At 44.5% G+C, this 17,410-nt stretch overlaps 2 protein-coding genes across 6 annotated transcripts in view; one reads left to right on the forward strand and one right to left on the reverse strand.

Moving 5' to 3' along the window:
• Positions 1–5,074, reverse strand: part of TOMM34 (translocase of outer mitochondrial membrane 34) — a 25,122-nt gene extending 20,048 nt beyond the window's left edge. The window contains exons 1-2 of one of the 2 annotated variants that reach the window (XM_069548635.1): positions 4,798–5,044; positions 507–606 (exon numbers count right to left, since the gene is read on the reverse strand). In XM_069548635.1, coding sequence (XP_069404736.1) covers positions 507–606; positions 4,798–4,924 — 227 coding nt within the window. In that variant the 5' untranslated portion in view covers positions 4,925–5,044. Of the gene's footprint in view, positions 1–506; positions 607–4,797 lie in introns of both variants that reach the window. The other variant, XM_069548634.1, reaches the window with a different exon arrangement.
• A 4,773-nt stretch (positions 5,075–9,847) lies between these two features.
• Positions 9,848–17,410, forward strand: part of STK4 (serine/threonine kinase 4) — a 122,184-nt gene continuing 114,621 nt past the window's right edge. For 3 of the 4 annotated variants that reach the window (XR_011248277.1, XR_011248276.1, XM_069548637.1), the window contains exons 1-2: positions 9,848–10,019; positions 15,472–15,552. Coding sequence is in view for 1 of the 4 variants with exons in the window: in XM_069548637.1 (XP_069404738.1) it covers positions 9,985–10,019; positions 15,472–15,552 (116 nt within the window). In the remaining 3 variants the exon portion in view is untranslated. Of the gene's footprint in view, positions 10,020–15,471; positions 16,856–17,410 lie in introns of those variants that run through there. The other variant, XM_069548638.1, reaches the window with a different exon arrangement.

The raw sequence follows: 17,410 nt of genomic DNA on the forward strand, positions 1-17,410 counted from the left end.
TCAGACTCCTGAGGACACATCAGATGCAAGCGCTAGTTCAGTCATGACCATGAAGGCAATCTTGGTCTGGCTTCAAGAAGAAGCATGAAAAAACGGTTTAACATGCTCTATACCTGGTCAGTGATGGTTACCATTTTCTCCTTTCAAGGCTATCTATTAACCACCATCCCTTTCTTTCCCTTGATCCTTCTCTCACCCACATCCGTCCCAGAAAAAAACCTGAGCATGCCAGTCACTGGTCTGCAACTCTAGGTCATGCCCAGGTTAAACATCTCACAAAGACTAAAGGCCTTCCTCTAACTGACCACCCTACTCCTTTCAGCAGCAGAGATGAGGCTCCAGGGACACAAGTCAGGGGCCACAAGGACCAAGGAGAACTTCCTATTTTCAGTGACCAGCTGATCCTGAGTGACACTTCCTAATATTAGAGGTAACTGGTGGGGCCAGGGAAGCCCAGTCTCCTCTCCCAGGCCCCCAGCACCCCAGGGGCAGCCCTGCCCACTCACGAAGTGCAATCCTTGATGCAGTCGACGCAGTTCCCGTCCTTCAAGTGGCAGGCTGCTCGGTTAGAGTAGAGAACACTTTCTTTTTCTGGATCAGAAGAACCTGCCCCGGTGGAAGCAGAAAATGCACAATTAACAGGTTGGGAGATGGGGGCCTTGGGACATCAGGGATGCATTCCACACCTTGAGCTCTCTGGGGTTTAGTAAAGGGCAGCAGAGATGACTGTAACCCCATCATGCATGTTGGTCTGAGGGACTGGCAAGGGAGCAAGAATACCATGCTTCCTGCTATCCACAGGGACCAAGCACCTGCTCATCTACCCAGTCATGCACTGAACTTGGTACCAGGCCAGAGATCAAAATGAAATAGCTCAAAGAAATCCACGGTGTAACTACTTGGGGGTGTGCGTATATGTTAGTTTTTATTACAAGAAGCATGTAAATCCAATAAAGAAGAAAAAGGAGACAAAAATCTGATAAATGCTATGACAAATGGACTGAACAAGTGTTGCGGGGACACAAATAACAGACTAATTCTACCTGGTCAAATCAGAGAGGACTTCACCAGGGAAAAGACCTCTGAGTCTGGCAGGACTATGGAAATCTTAATCAGGGGAAGAGCTCAAGCTATCCCGTGGGGAGGGGAATTATCATAGATGTTTCCCTGAAGACCATCTTTATCCTCAGGAATCTCAGAGGCTCAAGTCCTTTATTGTGGCCATGATGATTTTCATCTTCAAAAATAATTTTTCAACCACTAGCAGGGGCCATAATGAAAATAAAACATGGAAACTATCAAGTGTTGACTCAGTGACTCCATTCCCAGGCACATGCCCAGAAGAACAGAAAACAAGCTCTCCTTTGAAAATGGTAAAACATACAGACAACAGTGTAATAGATACTTGCTATCCATCACTAAACCAGCATATGTTTTATTAATATTTACTTCCCACCTTTTTGGGGTTTTTTTTGTTCATTTATTTTTGGCTGCATACCAACCACAGATCAAACCTGCGGCCCCTGCAGTGGAAGCACGGAGGCTTAGCCACTGAACCACCAGGGACGTCCTCTTACCTTTTTGGTTTCACTATGACTAAATACCTCTACTCTCTCCCCTCTGCCCCATCCTCAGGTCCCCAAAATTTGCACAGTCCTAAAGTGGGTATGTCACATTCTCATGTGTGTCCGTCTTTATTATATAGGTATTCACAGGCAGGACACAATATCCTTTAAATAACTTTTCCTAAGTGGTATCATATCGCCTCTCCTTCTGCGGCTTGCCTTCTTTGCTAATTATCATGTTACCACATTGATGCAAAACTTGCTTCATTCAATACCAAAAATAATAAAATGATCTTGTCTTCCCTTTTGTTGCCAGACCCCAAGGGAGACAGCAAAGTACAGAGATAAGTAAAAGACATCCTGGTCCTTGAGGAGCAACTGCAAGTATTCAAACCTTGCTACCCATCTCAAGTCATTGGAGCATGGTTGCTCAGAAAACAGCAGTGGTGTGGCAGAAACGACATCAGACCCCCCCAAATCCAGTCTGTGACCCTGCGCAAGTCATTCAATCCCCTCCGATCACATGTGCTTACCTATCAGATGAAGATATCATTTCACAGACTGGCTAGAAGGCTCACTGTGTTAGGTTGCTCCCTGCTCTCCTTTCAAGATCAGAGAAATTGATCAGAGAAATCAAGGAACTTGCCCATAAATTATCTAGAAAATTAGTAGCAGGATCAGAACCGAATTCTGGTCCCCTGCTAAACTGAGAAGAGGTATCAGTATGGTTCTTCTTGGGGCCTAGAATAAATCCTACAAAAAAGCCAAGTTTTTCCAGGCAGCTGGAGTAGGGTACAAAAAAAAAAACGACGCAACTTTATCAAGTTGAGATGAGGGTGGGACTACAGAGAAAGGTTCTAGGGGGAAAAAAAAAACATGGGGTAGGGGGCAAAAGAGTGGCTTGAAACTGCAAAAATTCAAACAAAATCGACTGGAATTAGAAGAGGATTTGGGAAGAAGTCCAGCAAAATGATTAAAAACTTGGACTTGGGAATTGGAGAAACCCCTGTTCAAATTCTGCCTCTGATTTCAGTGTGTCACCCCAGAAGAAGGGATTTAAGTCTTCCGGAACCCTTATCTATAAAGTACCTTACCCATAAGTTACTGGGAAGATATAAAAAAAGGGAAAAAGTCTATCACGTCTAGCAAGTACTCAACAAATGCTAGCCAAGGAAATGAGAGAGAAGGAAAGCAATGGGAAAGAGGGACTACAGAAAAGGAATTCTACTGAGGCTCTGGGATAAGCCACTTCAGAGAGGCCTTGGGCAGAGGGCTTTGTTGGCTGAACTGAGCCAGAGGCCGGGAGGACTGGTAAAAAAACATTATTCCTCTGTTGAAAACTCTCCAGCAGCTTCCCATTAGGGAATAAACTCCAAACTCCTCCTTCCCATGAACTACTGTGTAAAATGCCTGTCTTTGCTACTCCCTCCACTGGCTCCCATATGCTCTGGGTCCTGGAACATACCAGGGTACTGCTGTCTGGGGCCTTTGTTAACTACGGCCTTCTTCACCTGGGGTGCTCAGCACTCAAAATTTCATGCAGCTGGCTTCTTCTGACCATTCAGGTAGCACCTCAAATGTCACTTCTTCAAAGAAGTTGTCCTTTACCTTGCATTTCTTCATAACAGAGCTCCCTAGTCAAATCTACCACACAACCGCATTTGTCTGTTTCACAGCTCAGATCATTTCCACGTAGTTCTTGTTTAATATTCATTAGCTTAACACATTATTGACCGGAGATGTACTAATATGCTTCTTGTTGAAAGTCCAAAGTGTTAGCTGCTCAGTTGTGTCCGACTCTTTGCGACCCATGGACTGTAGCCCACCAGGCTCTTCTGTCCATGGAATTCTCCAGGCAAGAATACTGGAATGGGTTGCCGTATCCTATTCCAGGGAATTTTCTCTCAGGGATGGAACCTGGGTCTCCTGCATTGCAGGAAGATTCTTTACCATCTGAGCCACCAGGGAAGCCCATGTTTCTTGTTACCCAAACATTACTGACCAAAAACATCAATATCACTTACACAACAAAGGACCAGCCACAAGTGTTTCTGCAAAAATCCCCCAGTCAATGAATTAAGATCACATCTGGAGCCTCCCCATTAACAAGAAAGAATGGCCCTTGACAGAAAGGACCTTCTCCATCTTATTAGACACTTATTACATACAGTTGCTTAACAATGTTAATTAAAGAGTGTACAGTTGAGGAAAATGAGAGTTGCCTCAGGGATCAGAATGAGGCTTAAATATTAGAATGGGGTCCAACAAGACAGTTAAAAAGCAGGCAATCTATCAGGGTGGTCACTATCAAAAGAAGAAAAAATAAAATGTGTTGATAAGGATGCTAAGCAGTTGGAATTATTGTGCCCTGTGGGTGGGAATGCAAAATGGTACAGTTATTATGGAAAACATTTGGGAAGCCCCCTCCTTTCCTGCGAATTAAAAATACAATTACGATCTAATCCATCAATCCCACTTCTGGGTATATATTCAAAAGAAATTAAAGCAGGATTTTGGGAGATTCTTGCACACTCATGTTCATCATAGCCAAGAGGTGAAAACAATTCAAACGTCCATTAAAGGATGAATGGATAAAGACAATATGGTATATCTACACGATGGAATTATCAGGCAACCTTAAAAATGAACGAAAGCCTGTCACATGCTACAACACAGTTTATAATGTCAAAAATATTATTCGGTCACAAAAGACAAATATTGTATTATCCCATTCATTTGAAATACCTAAAGTAGTAAAAATCATTGACATAGAAAAAAAAAAAAAGGTGGATACCACGGGCGGAGGGGGGAATCAAGAGTTTAGTGGGTACGGCGTTTCCGTGCTGCAAGATGAGAAAGTTCCAGAGATCTGTCGCACAACAATGTTACAAGAGGTTAAGGTTGATGTGGTTGTTTTACCACTATAAAAAGTGACAAAAGATCTATCAATATGAAAATATGTTCCTGTTATGTCATTAAGTAAAAAAGGGCCAGAATAAAGCCACGTTACAATAATAATAAAAGCGGAAAGAAAGGTCAGGGAAGTTTCTCGCAGGATGCCGAAGGTGGGGGAGGGGGGAAGGAATGGGCAAATACTGAGAAGACCCGGTGGGCCGGTCAGCCGCGGGGTAAACGGAAGCCCCAGGCCGAGAGGGCCAGAGCGGGGTCCGGGTAGCTGGGGTCGGGGGAGGCGAGAGGGGGAGAAACGGGGGTCGGGGGGCCGGGGTCGCACCTTGTTCCTGCAACATCCGCAGCGCGCGGCTGTAGAGTGTGGCGGCCTCGGCGAACTGGCCGTTGCGGAAGCTCTGGTTGCCGGAGGTGCGGAGCTCCTCCACTGACTCCGGGGGTATGGGGGCCATCCTGGCTCTGGGCCGGTAAACTGGGGGGGCGCTACAGTTCCCGGCGCCAAGACGGGCGCAAAGCCGCCCGCGCGGAAGCTGCGAGTACCCGTGCCGGCCGGCTAACCCGCCGAGGAGTGGGCGTGGCGTGGCAGGGGCGGGGCCTGCGCGGACCGGAGGCGCCTAGTGCCCCGCCCTCCACGCACGCTCAGTTGGGTACCCGCGCGCTGGGAGTTTGTAGCTGCGGTGGGCATCGTGGCGTGATAGAAGCCTACAGGTGAAACTCTAACAGGTCACTGCTCGCCTAGGGTGTACATTCTACTAGGGCCTGACATTCAGTTACCTCATGTGCACAAGAAGACGATAATTTCATTAATGTGATGGTGCTCTAAGGAAAACAAAACAGTAATGCCATAGAAGGTGACCACGTGGAGACTTTTTAAGTAAGAGGGATGGGAAGGCATCTCCCAGAGACTAATAATTGAGCTGAGACCTGAGAATATAGTAGGGGATGCTGTTTCAGACAGAGGGTTAGCAAGTGCAAAGGTACTTGGGCTGGAAACTGGCACCTAGTTATCTATAGATACTGATTTTATAAATGAATGCACTGATAAGTTGATGTAAATCGCTGAGGGAAATGAGCTTATCATCAGCCTCCTCTGACTTCACTCTATGTCCCACTTACTACACCATTTTTTTTTTTAAGCTGCTTGTTGCTACCTGTGCACATTATGCTGTTCCCCTTGCTTCCTAACCTTTGCTTATGCTCTCTTCTTTCTGGGATTCTTTTCCAAACACTTTTTTTTTTTTTTCTCTTGCCTAATCCTCACTGAGCCAAAAGTCAACTCAGACATCATCTCCTTTATAATCTCCCTCCTCTGCTCCTATTGCTCTCAGGTTTTATTCCTAATTTAGCGCTTATTCTGTGATTGTCAGTTGATGAAAATTAATCAATAGTCAATCTAATAAAGAAGTGGAAAATTTTACTTGAGCCAAGTTGGAGGATTGTAACCTGGGACCACCATCTCAGTTTTGAAAACTGTTCCACACATTAGAAGTCAGGGCAGCACAGTTATATAAATTTTTTGAGACAGAAGGCAACTGTCATCGTGACCCCTTACAAGATCAAGAAGGAATGTCATCCTTTAAGGAATTCTCTTGATGCTAGCAGAATGTTGCTCTTTATGGTTGAACAGGTATTTCTGCCAATGGGGAAGTTTGGTTGATGCATAATGCAGATATATAATGCACAGTAGAGGGGGCAGAGGAGGGCAAAGGGCAGAGAAAAACGTTTACGTTCAAGTTTTTCTACTCCTGGGACCTCCCTGGTGGTCCAGTGGTTAAGGCTTCCAACACAGAGGGCGCGGGTTTGATCCCTGGTCCAGAAACTAAACTCCCACATGCTGTGTAGCACAGCAAACAAAAAATTGTCTTGCCATAAAATATTGATTTTATTTCACATCAGTTTACAGTGTTTCTTAGACTGTGAGGTCTTTAAAGGCAGTGAGTAGGTCTTCTCTCTCCCCAGGCCCTGTAAGATCTGGCATGCAACATGCACTTAAAAAGTTTCGTCAACAAAAACCTAGTCTCTGCCATCAGGTATTTAGTTACACAATTGATGGTTAGGGACATCAATTCCTGGACAACTGAATCGGTGTGTACCTTTAGTTACCCCTCTTTGTCTGATGTTCTGCATCCTGGGATCCAAACAACCTCAGATTGTGTAACACTGTGCTGCTAAGTCATTTCAATCGTGTTCGACTCTGTGCAACCCATAGACGGCAGCCCACCAGACTCCTCTGTCCCCGGGATTCTCCAGGCAAGAACACTGGAGTGGGTTGCCATTTCCTTCTCCAATGCATGAAAAGTGAAAGTGAAGTTGCTTAGTCGTGCCCAACTCTTAGCGACCCCATGGACTGCAGCCTACCAGGCTCCTCCGTCCATGGGATTTTCCACGCAAGAGTACTGGAGTGGGCTGCCATTGCCTTCTCTGTAACACCGTAGCACACATTTATTTTTAAAAATCCACACGGACCCATGCAGCTAAAACCCATGCTCTTTAAGGGTCAACTGTAATTATTTGTGTAAACTCATAACCCAACCAGACCTTAAACTTTCTGAGGGCTGGGTAGCTCTTTCATCTAAATCCCTGCAGTCCAGAATAGGCCCAATACAAAAACAAAGACGGAACACTTACTGTGGCAGGGAAATCAGATCACTCATACACACACACACACATACACACAAATGATAACTACTCAACAACCTCCATTTTTATTTTAATAATTTTGCCTGAGATTCTCTGGGCCTAGAAAATGAATCAAGATTTCCCCAAAGCAATCACAATAATCTCATTCTTTTACCAATGAATGGACAAGGAGTGAGCATGTGACCCTGATCTAGCCAATGAGATAGAAGGATGTATGCTGTGCTTATGGGAAAGGTTTCCTTCCCAGATAAGAGATACAGGACTTCAAATAGCCTTTTTTGTTTTTCTGTTGGGTTAAGGATATGACACCTGGAGTTGTGGCAGCCATTTTGCATCTGAGTCAGTAAGCACAAGTGTGAAAAGCCAACATGCTGAATTGGGCTGCGGGAATGATGAAATCAACTTTGTGCCAATCAACCCTACAAGTGACTCCTGGACTTCTTAGTAATAAACAAGAAATGTGAAAGGGTTCAGCCACTCAAATAGCTGTTCTCTTGTTCTCTGTACATCCCCTGCCCAAACAGAGCCTGTTTCACTTACACCCTACTTACATGACGGACCTTCCTATGTACCTGTCCCAAGCCCCAGCTAATGACAGCTTACCAAAGGGGTGGTGAGTGGCTAGCCCCTTTGCTGGTTTCCTTGGTAACTAATGACCCCCACCTGAGATCAATCCCTCTATAACTGATAATTCCCCGTTTCCCAGCTGGGGAGCAAAGACTGCCACTGTGTCCTGCCTGCCATGTACTGCACATGGTGGGGTTTTGTAGATGGCATATCAGAGGCTGCTTTGAGTAACTTTCTCTACAAGCAAACTGGGATTTTTCCATTTTCTTAACACTCATTGATGGTGGTAGCAATTGAGGATTTATGAATTTCCATAGCTGTTTATAAGCTTCCATAGGAGTTCTGAGTGGAGCCAAAGCTTTGACTCTCATGCCCAACGAGAGGGTCCAAGTGGTGGTGTCCAGTTTGGTGGTGCAGGCTCTGGAATTCTATCCTGGAGAAGGAAATGTAAACCCACTCCAGTACTCTTGCCTGGAAAATCCCATGGACAAAGAAGTGTGGTGGACTATCCATCTGGATTTAAATCCCCAAACCTGTACTTTTAGCTATGTGAGCTCACCTCTCTGGCCTTGCTGCTGCTGCTGCTAAGTCGCTTCAGTCGTGTCCGACTCTGTGCGACCCCATAGATGGCAGCCCACCAGGCTCCCCCGTCCCTGGGATTCTCCAGGCAAGAACTCTGGAGTGGGTTGCAATTTCCTTCTCCAATGCATGAAAAGTGAAAAGTGAAAGTGAAGTCGCTCAGTCGTGTCCGACTCTTCGAGACCCCATGGACTGCAGCCTACCAGGTTCCTCCGTCCATGGGATTTTCCAGGCAAGAGTACTGGAGTGGGGTGCCATCGCCTTACGAGAGTAATATTACCTACCATGCTGCTGCTGCTGCTGCTAAGTCGCTTCAGTCGTGTCCGACTCTGTGCGACCCCACAGACGGCTGCCCACCAGGCTCCTCCGTCCCTGGGATTCTCCAGGCAAGAACACTGGAGCGGGCTGCCATTTCCTTCTTCAATGCAGGAAAGTAAAAAGTGAAAGTGAAGTTGCTCAGTCGCGACCCCATAGACTGCAGCCCTCCAGGCTCCTCCGTCCATGGGATTTTCCAAACAAGAGTACTGGAGTGGGGTGCCATTGCCTTCTCCAATTACCTACCATAAACAGTTTTAAAACTACTGAGTTAGTAGTAGTAGTAGTAGTAGTAGTTTAGTTGCTGAGTCGTGTCCGACTCTTGCGACCCCATGGACAGTGGCCTGGCAGGCTCCTCTGTCCATGGGATTCTCCAGGCAAGAATACTGGAGTGGGTTGCCATTCTGAGTTAGTAATAGAGTATTGAGAACATGATAAGCAGTGGAAAACAACAGATAAGACTGGGATAGTTACAGGCTTGATATAAGGATTAAATGAGATAATATAAAATGGCAAGTACATGTTAAGAGCTTAATGTGTGCTAAATCGCTTCAGTCGTGTCCAGCTCTTTGTGACCCTATGGATTGTAGCTTGCCGGGCTCCCCTAGTCATGGGATTCTCCAGGTAGGGCTACTGGAGTGGGTTGCCATTCGCTCCTTCAGAGGATCTTCTCCACCCAGAGATGTAACCCGAGTTTCTCATGTCTCCTGCACTGGCAGGCGGGGTTCTTTACCACTAGCGCCACCTGGGAAGCCCCAAGAGCTTAATAAACGTTGACTATTTTTATGTCTGCAAGCTGACTCAAAGGTAAGGCTCTTACGAGGGTGGGGCAGTTTGCAGGCTGATGATCCGTGACATCCAAAGAGACGTTATGCACGTTCCAGCGTCCACCTGGAACAAGAATTCAACCAGGGAAGAATGGCAGAAAATCACAAATAGCTCCAGGGAAACCCGCAGCAGCGCTTCCCAGCAACAGTGTAAACTTGGCTGGTTAAGAATTGACAGTTTTTTATTAAGCCGGTTCTTCGCAGGAAGTCTCAGTATCTGTGTCTGAGAAACGAGGTGAGCAGGGCCCGAGGCAGAGATGAGTTCTCGGTCTCAGACCGAGTTTCTTGGGCGAAGTGTCGCAGAGAGACAAGGACGGCAAATCTCGAAACCTGACCGAAACTTCCTCCCGGGAGGAGCCTCCACGGTTCCGCGGTTCGGCGTCCGCGCCCCAGCGTACCACGTGACTGGTGTCCGCCCCACGTGACCCGGGGCCAGCCCTCGCGGCCCCGCCCGGCTCCCGCGCAGCACGCGGCTTCCGGTAGGGGCGGAAAGCGGAAGTGTGGGAGGGTCTGCTGGGCGGGATCGAGGAGGTCCCGGGGGAGGATGGAGCAGTGAACGGGTCTGGGCGGCTGCCGGCAGCGCCATGGAGACGGTGCAGCTTAGGAACCCGCCGCGCCGGTGAGGGGCCGCTGCCTAAGACGAAGGGGAGGAGGGAGGGAAAGACGGGAACTGGCGGAGGGGAGACCCGGGCGTGCGAGCCCCCTTGGAGGGGACGGACCTGCGCGGCGAGGTGATCCGGCTGAAGGGGCACCTGCTGAATGGGGGAACCTCTGGCCGGTGGGGGTCCGGCCCCGGGGGATAAACGTGGGGCTGGTTAGAGAGATCGCTTGCCGAGGCGGACATCCTGGCGGAAGGTGGGGGACAGGTGGGGAGGGCAGCTGCTGGGAGACTGGAGACAAGTTAGGGAGAGCACCTGCTGAGGGCGGGGGCCGCTGGGTGAAGCCTGTCTTAGAACGGACTCACTGAGTTAGAGAGGATGCTGAAGCCAGATGAGGACCTACGAGGGGGCTCTGGCTAAGGGTGGGTCGGGAACTAGCAGAGAGGAGAGCTGGGCAGACTTTCTAAGGGAGGGAGTCGCACCAGAGGTGCAGTGGGGAGGGTCTGTTGAGGGGAGAAGCTTTGCTACCTGAGGCCGAAGGTGTGCCGTGCAAGGTGGACGGTCTAGTAAGGGAAGCTTCGTGCAGGGCAGCGATTTAGATGTTTTTGGTAGTGTCCTCTCTCTAGATGGTGGTATCTTTCTGATATCCAGGATCTTCCTAATCTTCCTCACTTCTACACTGGGAGGTAGATAGAGAAATAAGAGACTGTTTTCAAGATGGGCAGATTGAGGCCCAGAAGAGTTGAGAGACAGTCGTGTGTGTTTCCTTTTTTTTTTTTTGTTGCTCTAGGTCTGGCTCACTGCACTCAGCCAGACTGTGCCCTTTTTTTCAGGTCTCTATTGTTTTGTATCAGCTCCAAATCCTACTGCTCCCTGGAATTGTTTTAAGTCAAGATCAGGGGGAGTGGCTGATCCTAGATAGTCTGACCTCCTGAGTTGGTTGCAGTTGTATCAGTGATTTGCTCTGTGCACCCCTGGGATTTTCAATCACTCTGCCACATCTGGATAAAAATGGAGAGTACAGCTTGAGGTGCCATGAAGTTTGCTTCAATTTCACAGAGCCCTCTGACTTCCTGTAGCAGAATGAGCTCTAAAGTAGGAAGTGTTCAGTGTGTGGGAGTGCGGGGCAATGGAGAGGTGAAGGGAAGGGTTCCACAGCTGGGCCTGTGCCCTTGGCTTTGTTTGAAGTGCACAAACACTGCAGAAGGCAAATAGCTGGTGGGGATGAACTCATAAGTCACCCTACTGTAGTGCGCTGAGTCTGAAATAAAGTGATTATTGCATCCATCTAGCACTTACTGGGTGCCAGACGTTATTCTCAGTGCTTTCCATGTCTGTCATTGAACCATATGAATTTGCCTATATTTGACCATTTTTGATGTATAAAAATAGTAGTTTCATATGGTTCAGCTTAACTGTTGACTCGTTTGACCATCACTTAACAGTCTGATCACCTGTATCTCTGTTTTACAGATGATGAAACTGAGGCCCAGAGAGGTTAGTGATTGGGCAGAAGTTGCACAGTTACTAAGTGACAGAGCTGGGATTTTAACCCAGGCAGTCTGGGCCGAAGTCCTTGCTCATAGCTGCCTCACTCTGATCCCTCTCTGGGAGTGCTCTTGTTGCACGGGGGCTTGTATATGTTAGCAGGTATTTGCTGTTGCACCATAGATCCAATTATAAGTGGATAACGGTTATATTTCCTTCTGAAATATGTTTGTTCTTTCCTGGACGCGCTGGTTTAATTGAAGAGAGGATTGGGAATCTGATTTTTGTTTCTGCTTTTACTTTATGCTGTACAATCTTGGGGAAAAAAGTAAACCGTTTTGGTTTTTGACGCTCATTTCCCGTGCCTTTTGGATTTTAAAAATTTTATTAAATGTGCAAGAGAAAAGTGTTGTAGGGTTGAATTCTTTTTTTATCTTTGAATTTATTTTAATCGGAGGATAATTACAATATTGTGATGGTTTCTGCCATACATCAGTATGAATTTGCCACAGGCGTACATGTGTCCCCTCCATCCTGACCCCCTCTCCCATCTCCATCTCCACCCTGTCCCCCCAGGTTGCCACAGCGCACCAGCTTTGGGTGCCCTGCTTCATCCGTTATCTGTTTTACATGTGGTAATGTATATGTTTCGATGATGCTGTTCTCTGATATCATCCCATCCTCTGCAGGGTTGAATTCTTGAATGACAGGTGCTTTCCTGCTCATCATAGCTAGTGAACTGCCTTTCAGCCAGTTAACTTTATTACCAGTGATATTAGTTTGTGAGGACTGCCATGTTGATCTCACAAATGGCATGAGTTAACAGAAATTTATTTTCTCATAGTTCTGGAGGCTAGAAGTCTGAGGTTTAGGCATCAGCAGGGTTGTTTCTTTTGAGGCCTCGCTCCTTGGCTTGCAGATGGCTGCCTCCTTCCTGTGTCTTCACATGGTCCTCCCTCTATACCTATGTCCTCATCTCCTCTTACGAAGACACCAGTCATGTTGCATGAGGGCCCACCCATATGATGTCATTTTTACCTTAATTAGCTCTTTAAAGGCCCCATCTCTAAATACAGTCACATTCTGAGATATTGAGCATTAAGACTTTAACATGAATTTGAGGAGGTTGGGGTGGGCACGTATATTTTATTTTCAGTGAAAAGCTCCATCCATTTATCTTACATATTTGTTGTAACCCATAACGAATTCTGTGTGGAAAGAATATATAAATAAAATGGACCTTACAAAAGTTCTAAGATGGGAGAAAGAGGTTTGGGAGCTAGCCACACCAGTGAGTAATAACTTCATGAACACCCTTATTTGTGTTTGGAAAAGTACTGGTGTCTTTTCAGAGATTCAGATGGCATGTGTTTCCAATAAGGGAAAGCAATCCCAAGGTAGGAAATGCTCTTTGTGTTCCTGAGTTTGATATTTGTGTGTGACTAAGAGTGTGACGATAGTAAAGGGCCCACCTGCCAGTGCAGGAGATGCGGGTTTGGTTGGGAAGATCCCCTGGAGAAGGAGATGGCAACCCACTCCAGTATTCTTGCCTGGAGAATCCCATGGACAGAGGAACCTGGCGGGCTACAGTCCATGGGTCACAAAAGAGTTGGACATGACTTAGCAACTAAATAACAACCAACAACAAGTGAATAACGATAAAGTTGACAGTTTGCATAGGAGTTTTATGTTTTTTCACTTTCTGTTTATTTTTTAGAAGTTTATGATTTTAAGAAGTGAGTTGCCATTAGATACTAATAGTGTGGTGGAATGTATAGAGTGCATTTCTGGGATACTGACCATCCACGCAGCTGACTTAGGGATGGAACATCCCCTGTTGTCTGGTCTTTGGAGGCTGTGTTGGCTAGGCCTGTTCAGTTATGAGCAAGCGCTGAAACTACCTAGGACCTGGGGAAGTACAGTCGAAAGGGCTGAATCATCAGAGTTGGGCTGTTTGCTTAGAATGCTTCTTCCATGAAGACTCGTGTGAAAAACATCGAGTCCCTTGTCAAGATTTTCCATAGAATTGTTATTTGTTAATAGCACAGTAATACTTTCTCGGGGTGAGCTTCTTTTTAATTTTGAAACCTCATTAAGAGTGCTGAGAAAGGTTTAGGATTCTCATCATTGCATTCATTAGTCCATTTAGCAAATGTTCTTATAGACCACCTCTAGGTTCAGGCACCAGAGATAAGATCCTTTAAGCCCAAAGCAGACAAAACCCCACCTAGACTGTTTTAAAGGAGCATCTGAACACTCATATAAAGTTTGTCTGTCAAAGTATTATCAGAGGCCTGCAGCTGTCTCATGGCAGTGACCGTTTCCTGTGTTATGCCGTGGTCTCTAATAGTTGAAATAGTGAGTTTTGCTCTTGATAAACCACAAAGCCACCACTTCAAAGGAACACATCTGATCTTCCTTTACATAAGCTGTTTATGAAACTTTATACTTGGGAAAAGCGGTATTGTCCATTGTTTATATAGTTATAAATCAGTGCTTTACCCACTCCTGCCCCCCCAACCCCATTGTGAGATGTTCATTCTGATTTCTGGGCTCATGGGAATTTCACTTCTGACATTGAAGTTTCACTTCAACCCTTTTTGTTTTGAACCTGGGAGTTTTTGTGATGTCATTGGAATTTAATTTTTAGGACCTTTTGATTTTCAAATGTCAGTGTGGTTGTTTCTTTGGTTAATTTTCAAGTCATGGCAATTATTGACCTAGAGCAGTTCTCCCTTTCGCTAGTCTTTGATATTTATAAAATCCTGTTAAGATTGTCTTCTTGAGATCAGCATTTACTGGAAGATACACTTGATGTGTTCAGGTGTGTGGGGTTTTTTTTGGCCTCTCTTAACGGTTTTGCCATTTTCTCTAGGAAGGTACACATTTGTGTGTGTGTGTATTTTAGTTTATCTTTCCTTGTAAAAGCTGGTATATTGTCCAGCTAGTTTAAACATTTTTCTTTACAAAGAAATTTCCAGTGGAGTGCTTCCACATTTCACCACTTCCTGAGCTCTCCTTTCTTTGTTGTCCTTTGTAGTTTCAGGAAACCATGGCGTAGAACACACACATGCACGCACACGAGTGCTCCTTGGCAGACAGCTCATCTAGGACTTAATAATTTTCACAGTTCTCAGTTAAAAAGAAACCCTATGCTCAGTTTATAACCTCCTATGTTGATCATGGTTTGTCATAGAAAAATCGGAATTATCTGGAAGTTGTGTTCAAAATCTTTGATTTTGGGGAATAGTCAGGTACATAGTCACCCCAGGAGAGTCTTGGTGAGACTATTTGAAACTTACAGCTGTCTGGTTATTTTTTCACTTTTGATCACATCTAAGCATATACTCTCCACTTTCTGTTTCTGTGATACCTTATAGAATCCATGTGTTTCAACAAAAATAAGTACCCAAATCTTGCTAATGGGGAGCAAGATTCTTCTCCATCTTTGTTGGCCTCCAGTCTAAGCCCATGTTTCAGTTCATTAGTAAACTTGCATTAAGCATCATTTCTGAACAGAGTTATGTCATCTTAGTTGATGGAATCTCAAGATTTGAACGGATTCTAGCTATTGCTTAAATCTACTCTACTGCATTTCAGCTACACAAGGACTCGTTTTCTGTCTAGATGCTCTAGTGATGGGAATCTAGGGACTTCTTAATTGCAGTCTAAATCATTTCAGAGCAACTTTTAGTGTTAGAAAATTCTTACAACTGTGGAACTGAAGTCAGCCTCATAGTAGCTCTTAACCCTCCGGTACTGATTTTGCTCATGAAGGTGACCCCGGACACAAATAACATTTCCACAGACCAGCCCTTCAGCTTCCCTTAAAGGTCCCTTAGCTTGCCTTTATTGGCATTTACCAGTGTAGGCTTTGCAGAGAAATTCCTCAGATGCTAATTGTAAAATAAATGATGTGTTTTGTATTCTCTTAAGTTGCTGGTAAGTACAATGTATTTTATGCTTAAATTTCTTCATTCACAGGCAGCTGAAAAAGTTGGATGAAGATAGTTTAACTAAACAACCGGAAGAAGTGTTTGATGTCTTAGAGAAACTTGGAGAAGGGTGAGTGCCCAGAAAAATGTAGGTGGACTTGTAGGTCTCCCGTCTTTTTCCTGCCCCAACACCAGCAGGATGTGAACCTTTCTCATGCAATAATTTGTAAAGCTAAGGAAAAGAAAGGGAAATGTTGCATATCAGCCTTGCTCTGGGTGGGGTGGGAGGTAAATTTACAGCTTGAAATGCCCTTTCTTTCATCCCCCAATCACTTTGATAGACAGAGTTAGTGATTCCTGGTCTTTTCAGTACCATGGACATCTGTTGTTTGCTCTCATAAAATCTGTGGTATCCATGATTATTTAACAGATAACACTAATTAGTTTATACTTTGTTCAAGAAATTTTATTAATCAGACATACTTTAATTTTCTGTTTGTAGCCTCTGAGAGATATTCAATAACTTGTTTCATTTTGTTTTTTTTAAAGGAATTCAGCATTTTAGTTAGTGCTCCTTTGGCAAATAAAGAAAATAAATCAAGGACTGTCACTACCTTTACAACTTCCTAAGAGATCTAGGATCCTAGGCTGGGAACTGGAGGACTTCTTGAAACACAGATTTGTGAATGAGTTTATAGAATATGAGTAGCAGGATATTTCGTAATAGTGACCGTCATTGGCTTTCATGATACAATAAAGGTTACATCATAATTTTTTATACTTTTGATATTTTAATATTTATTTCTTTTTCTGTAATGACCAAGACATTAAAATATTAGACACCCTTTTATAAGTTTTCATTGTTCATTTTTGAATAGGTAATCAAGTCACATGATTGAAGATTTGAAAGGCATAAAAAATGGCCTGAAAAAAATCTGCCTCTTATCTATCTCAGCCACCCAGAAGCAACCAGTATAGCAGTTTTTAATGTATTTTTCAGAGGTAGTTTATGCATATATAAGCATGTAAATGTGTGGGTGTGTGTTTGTGTATTATGTAGATCTCTTGGAAGTAATTCTGGTTCAAGAGAAGAGCTGACATGTTAATTTATGAAAATGTCTAGTGTCTGATTAGTGTTTGTTCTTTACAATCAGCTTTTATATGTCTTAAGTTTATTTTGGAGTCAGTGTTATTTATGCCTAATATAGATAACAAATGCTAAACCCAATCCTGGATTACATGGAATAGGATTTCATGGATTACCTTCTTGTGAAAAACATTAGTCATCATCTTTTTGTAAGTTGGAAAAATGCTCTTTGGAATCAACCAAGGAATCAAGCAGAGAAGGGAAGTAAAAGATGACAACAGCTGCGCTACTAAAAGACAAGTACTCGATGAATCTGAACCTACAAGTCGACTTGGCATCCTTAGAGGTATGGGGAAAGAAAATCCAGTCCCTTTATGTCTTTTGCCTGCCATTTTCAACTCTAGCTGGATATCCTCGGTATTTTCCTCCATGTAGTGAGTCCAAGGCCCTTAATCTAACCATACTCATAGGTTATACTTAAAATAAGATCAAGAGTGGTAGGCATAATTGACTAGGTATGTAACTGACTTGTTCTATTTTTAATGAAAGTGTGTTACAGTAGTACGAACATAGACTCTGAAGGTTGATGAACATCTTGAAGCTTCAGAAGCCTCAGCTTGTGAGGATATTAACATCTCCCTCATAGGATTATGTTGAGTATTATGTGAGATAATGAGACTAAAGTATATAATACAGTGCTTGTCACCTAATAAGGGCGCAGTAAATGGCAACTATTTTTAATATTTTTAAATATATCAATTGAAGCATTTTTCAGATCTTATCTTGCCCAAAGTTAAATCTTAAGTCTTAAAGTATATTTAGATGTTCTTGAAGGGAGCTCTGTTTGGGTGGATTGGGTTTGAGGAATGTCAAAAGAAAACTACAGACAGAGAGTGATCAG

Source organism: Ovis canadensis, chromosome 13, assembly GCF_042477335.2.
Source record: "Ovis canadensis isolate MfBH-ARS-UI-01 breed Bighorn chromosome 13, ARS-UI_OviCan_v2, whole genome shotgun sequence".
Classification (NCBI taxonomy): Eukaryota; Metazoa; Chordata; class Mammalia; order Artiodactyla; family Bovidae; genus Ovis; species Ovis canadensis.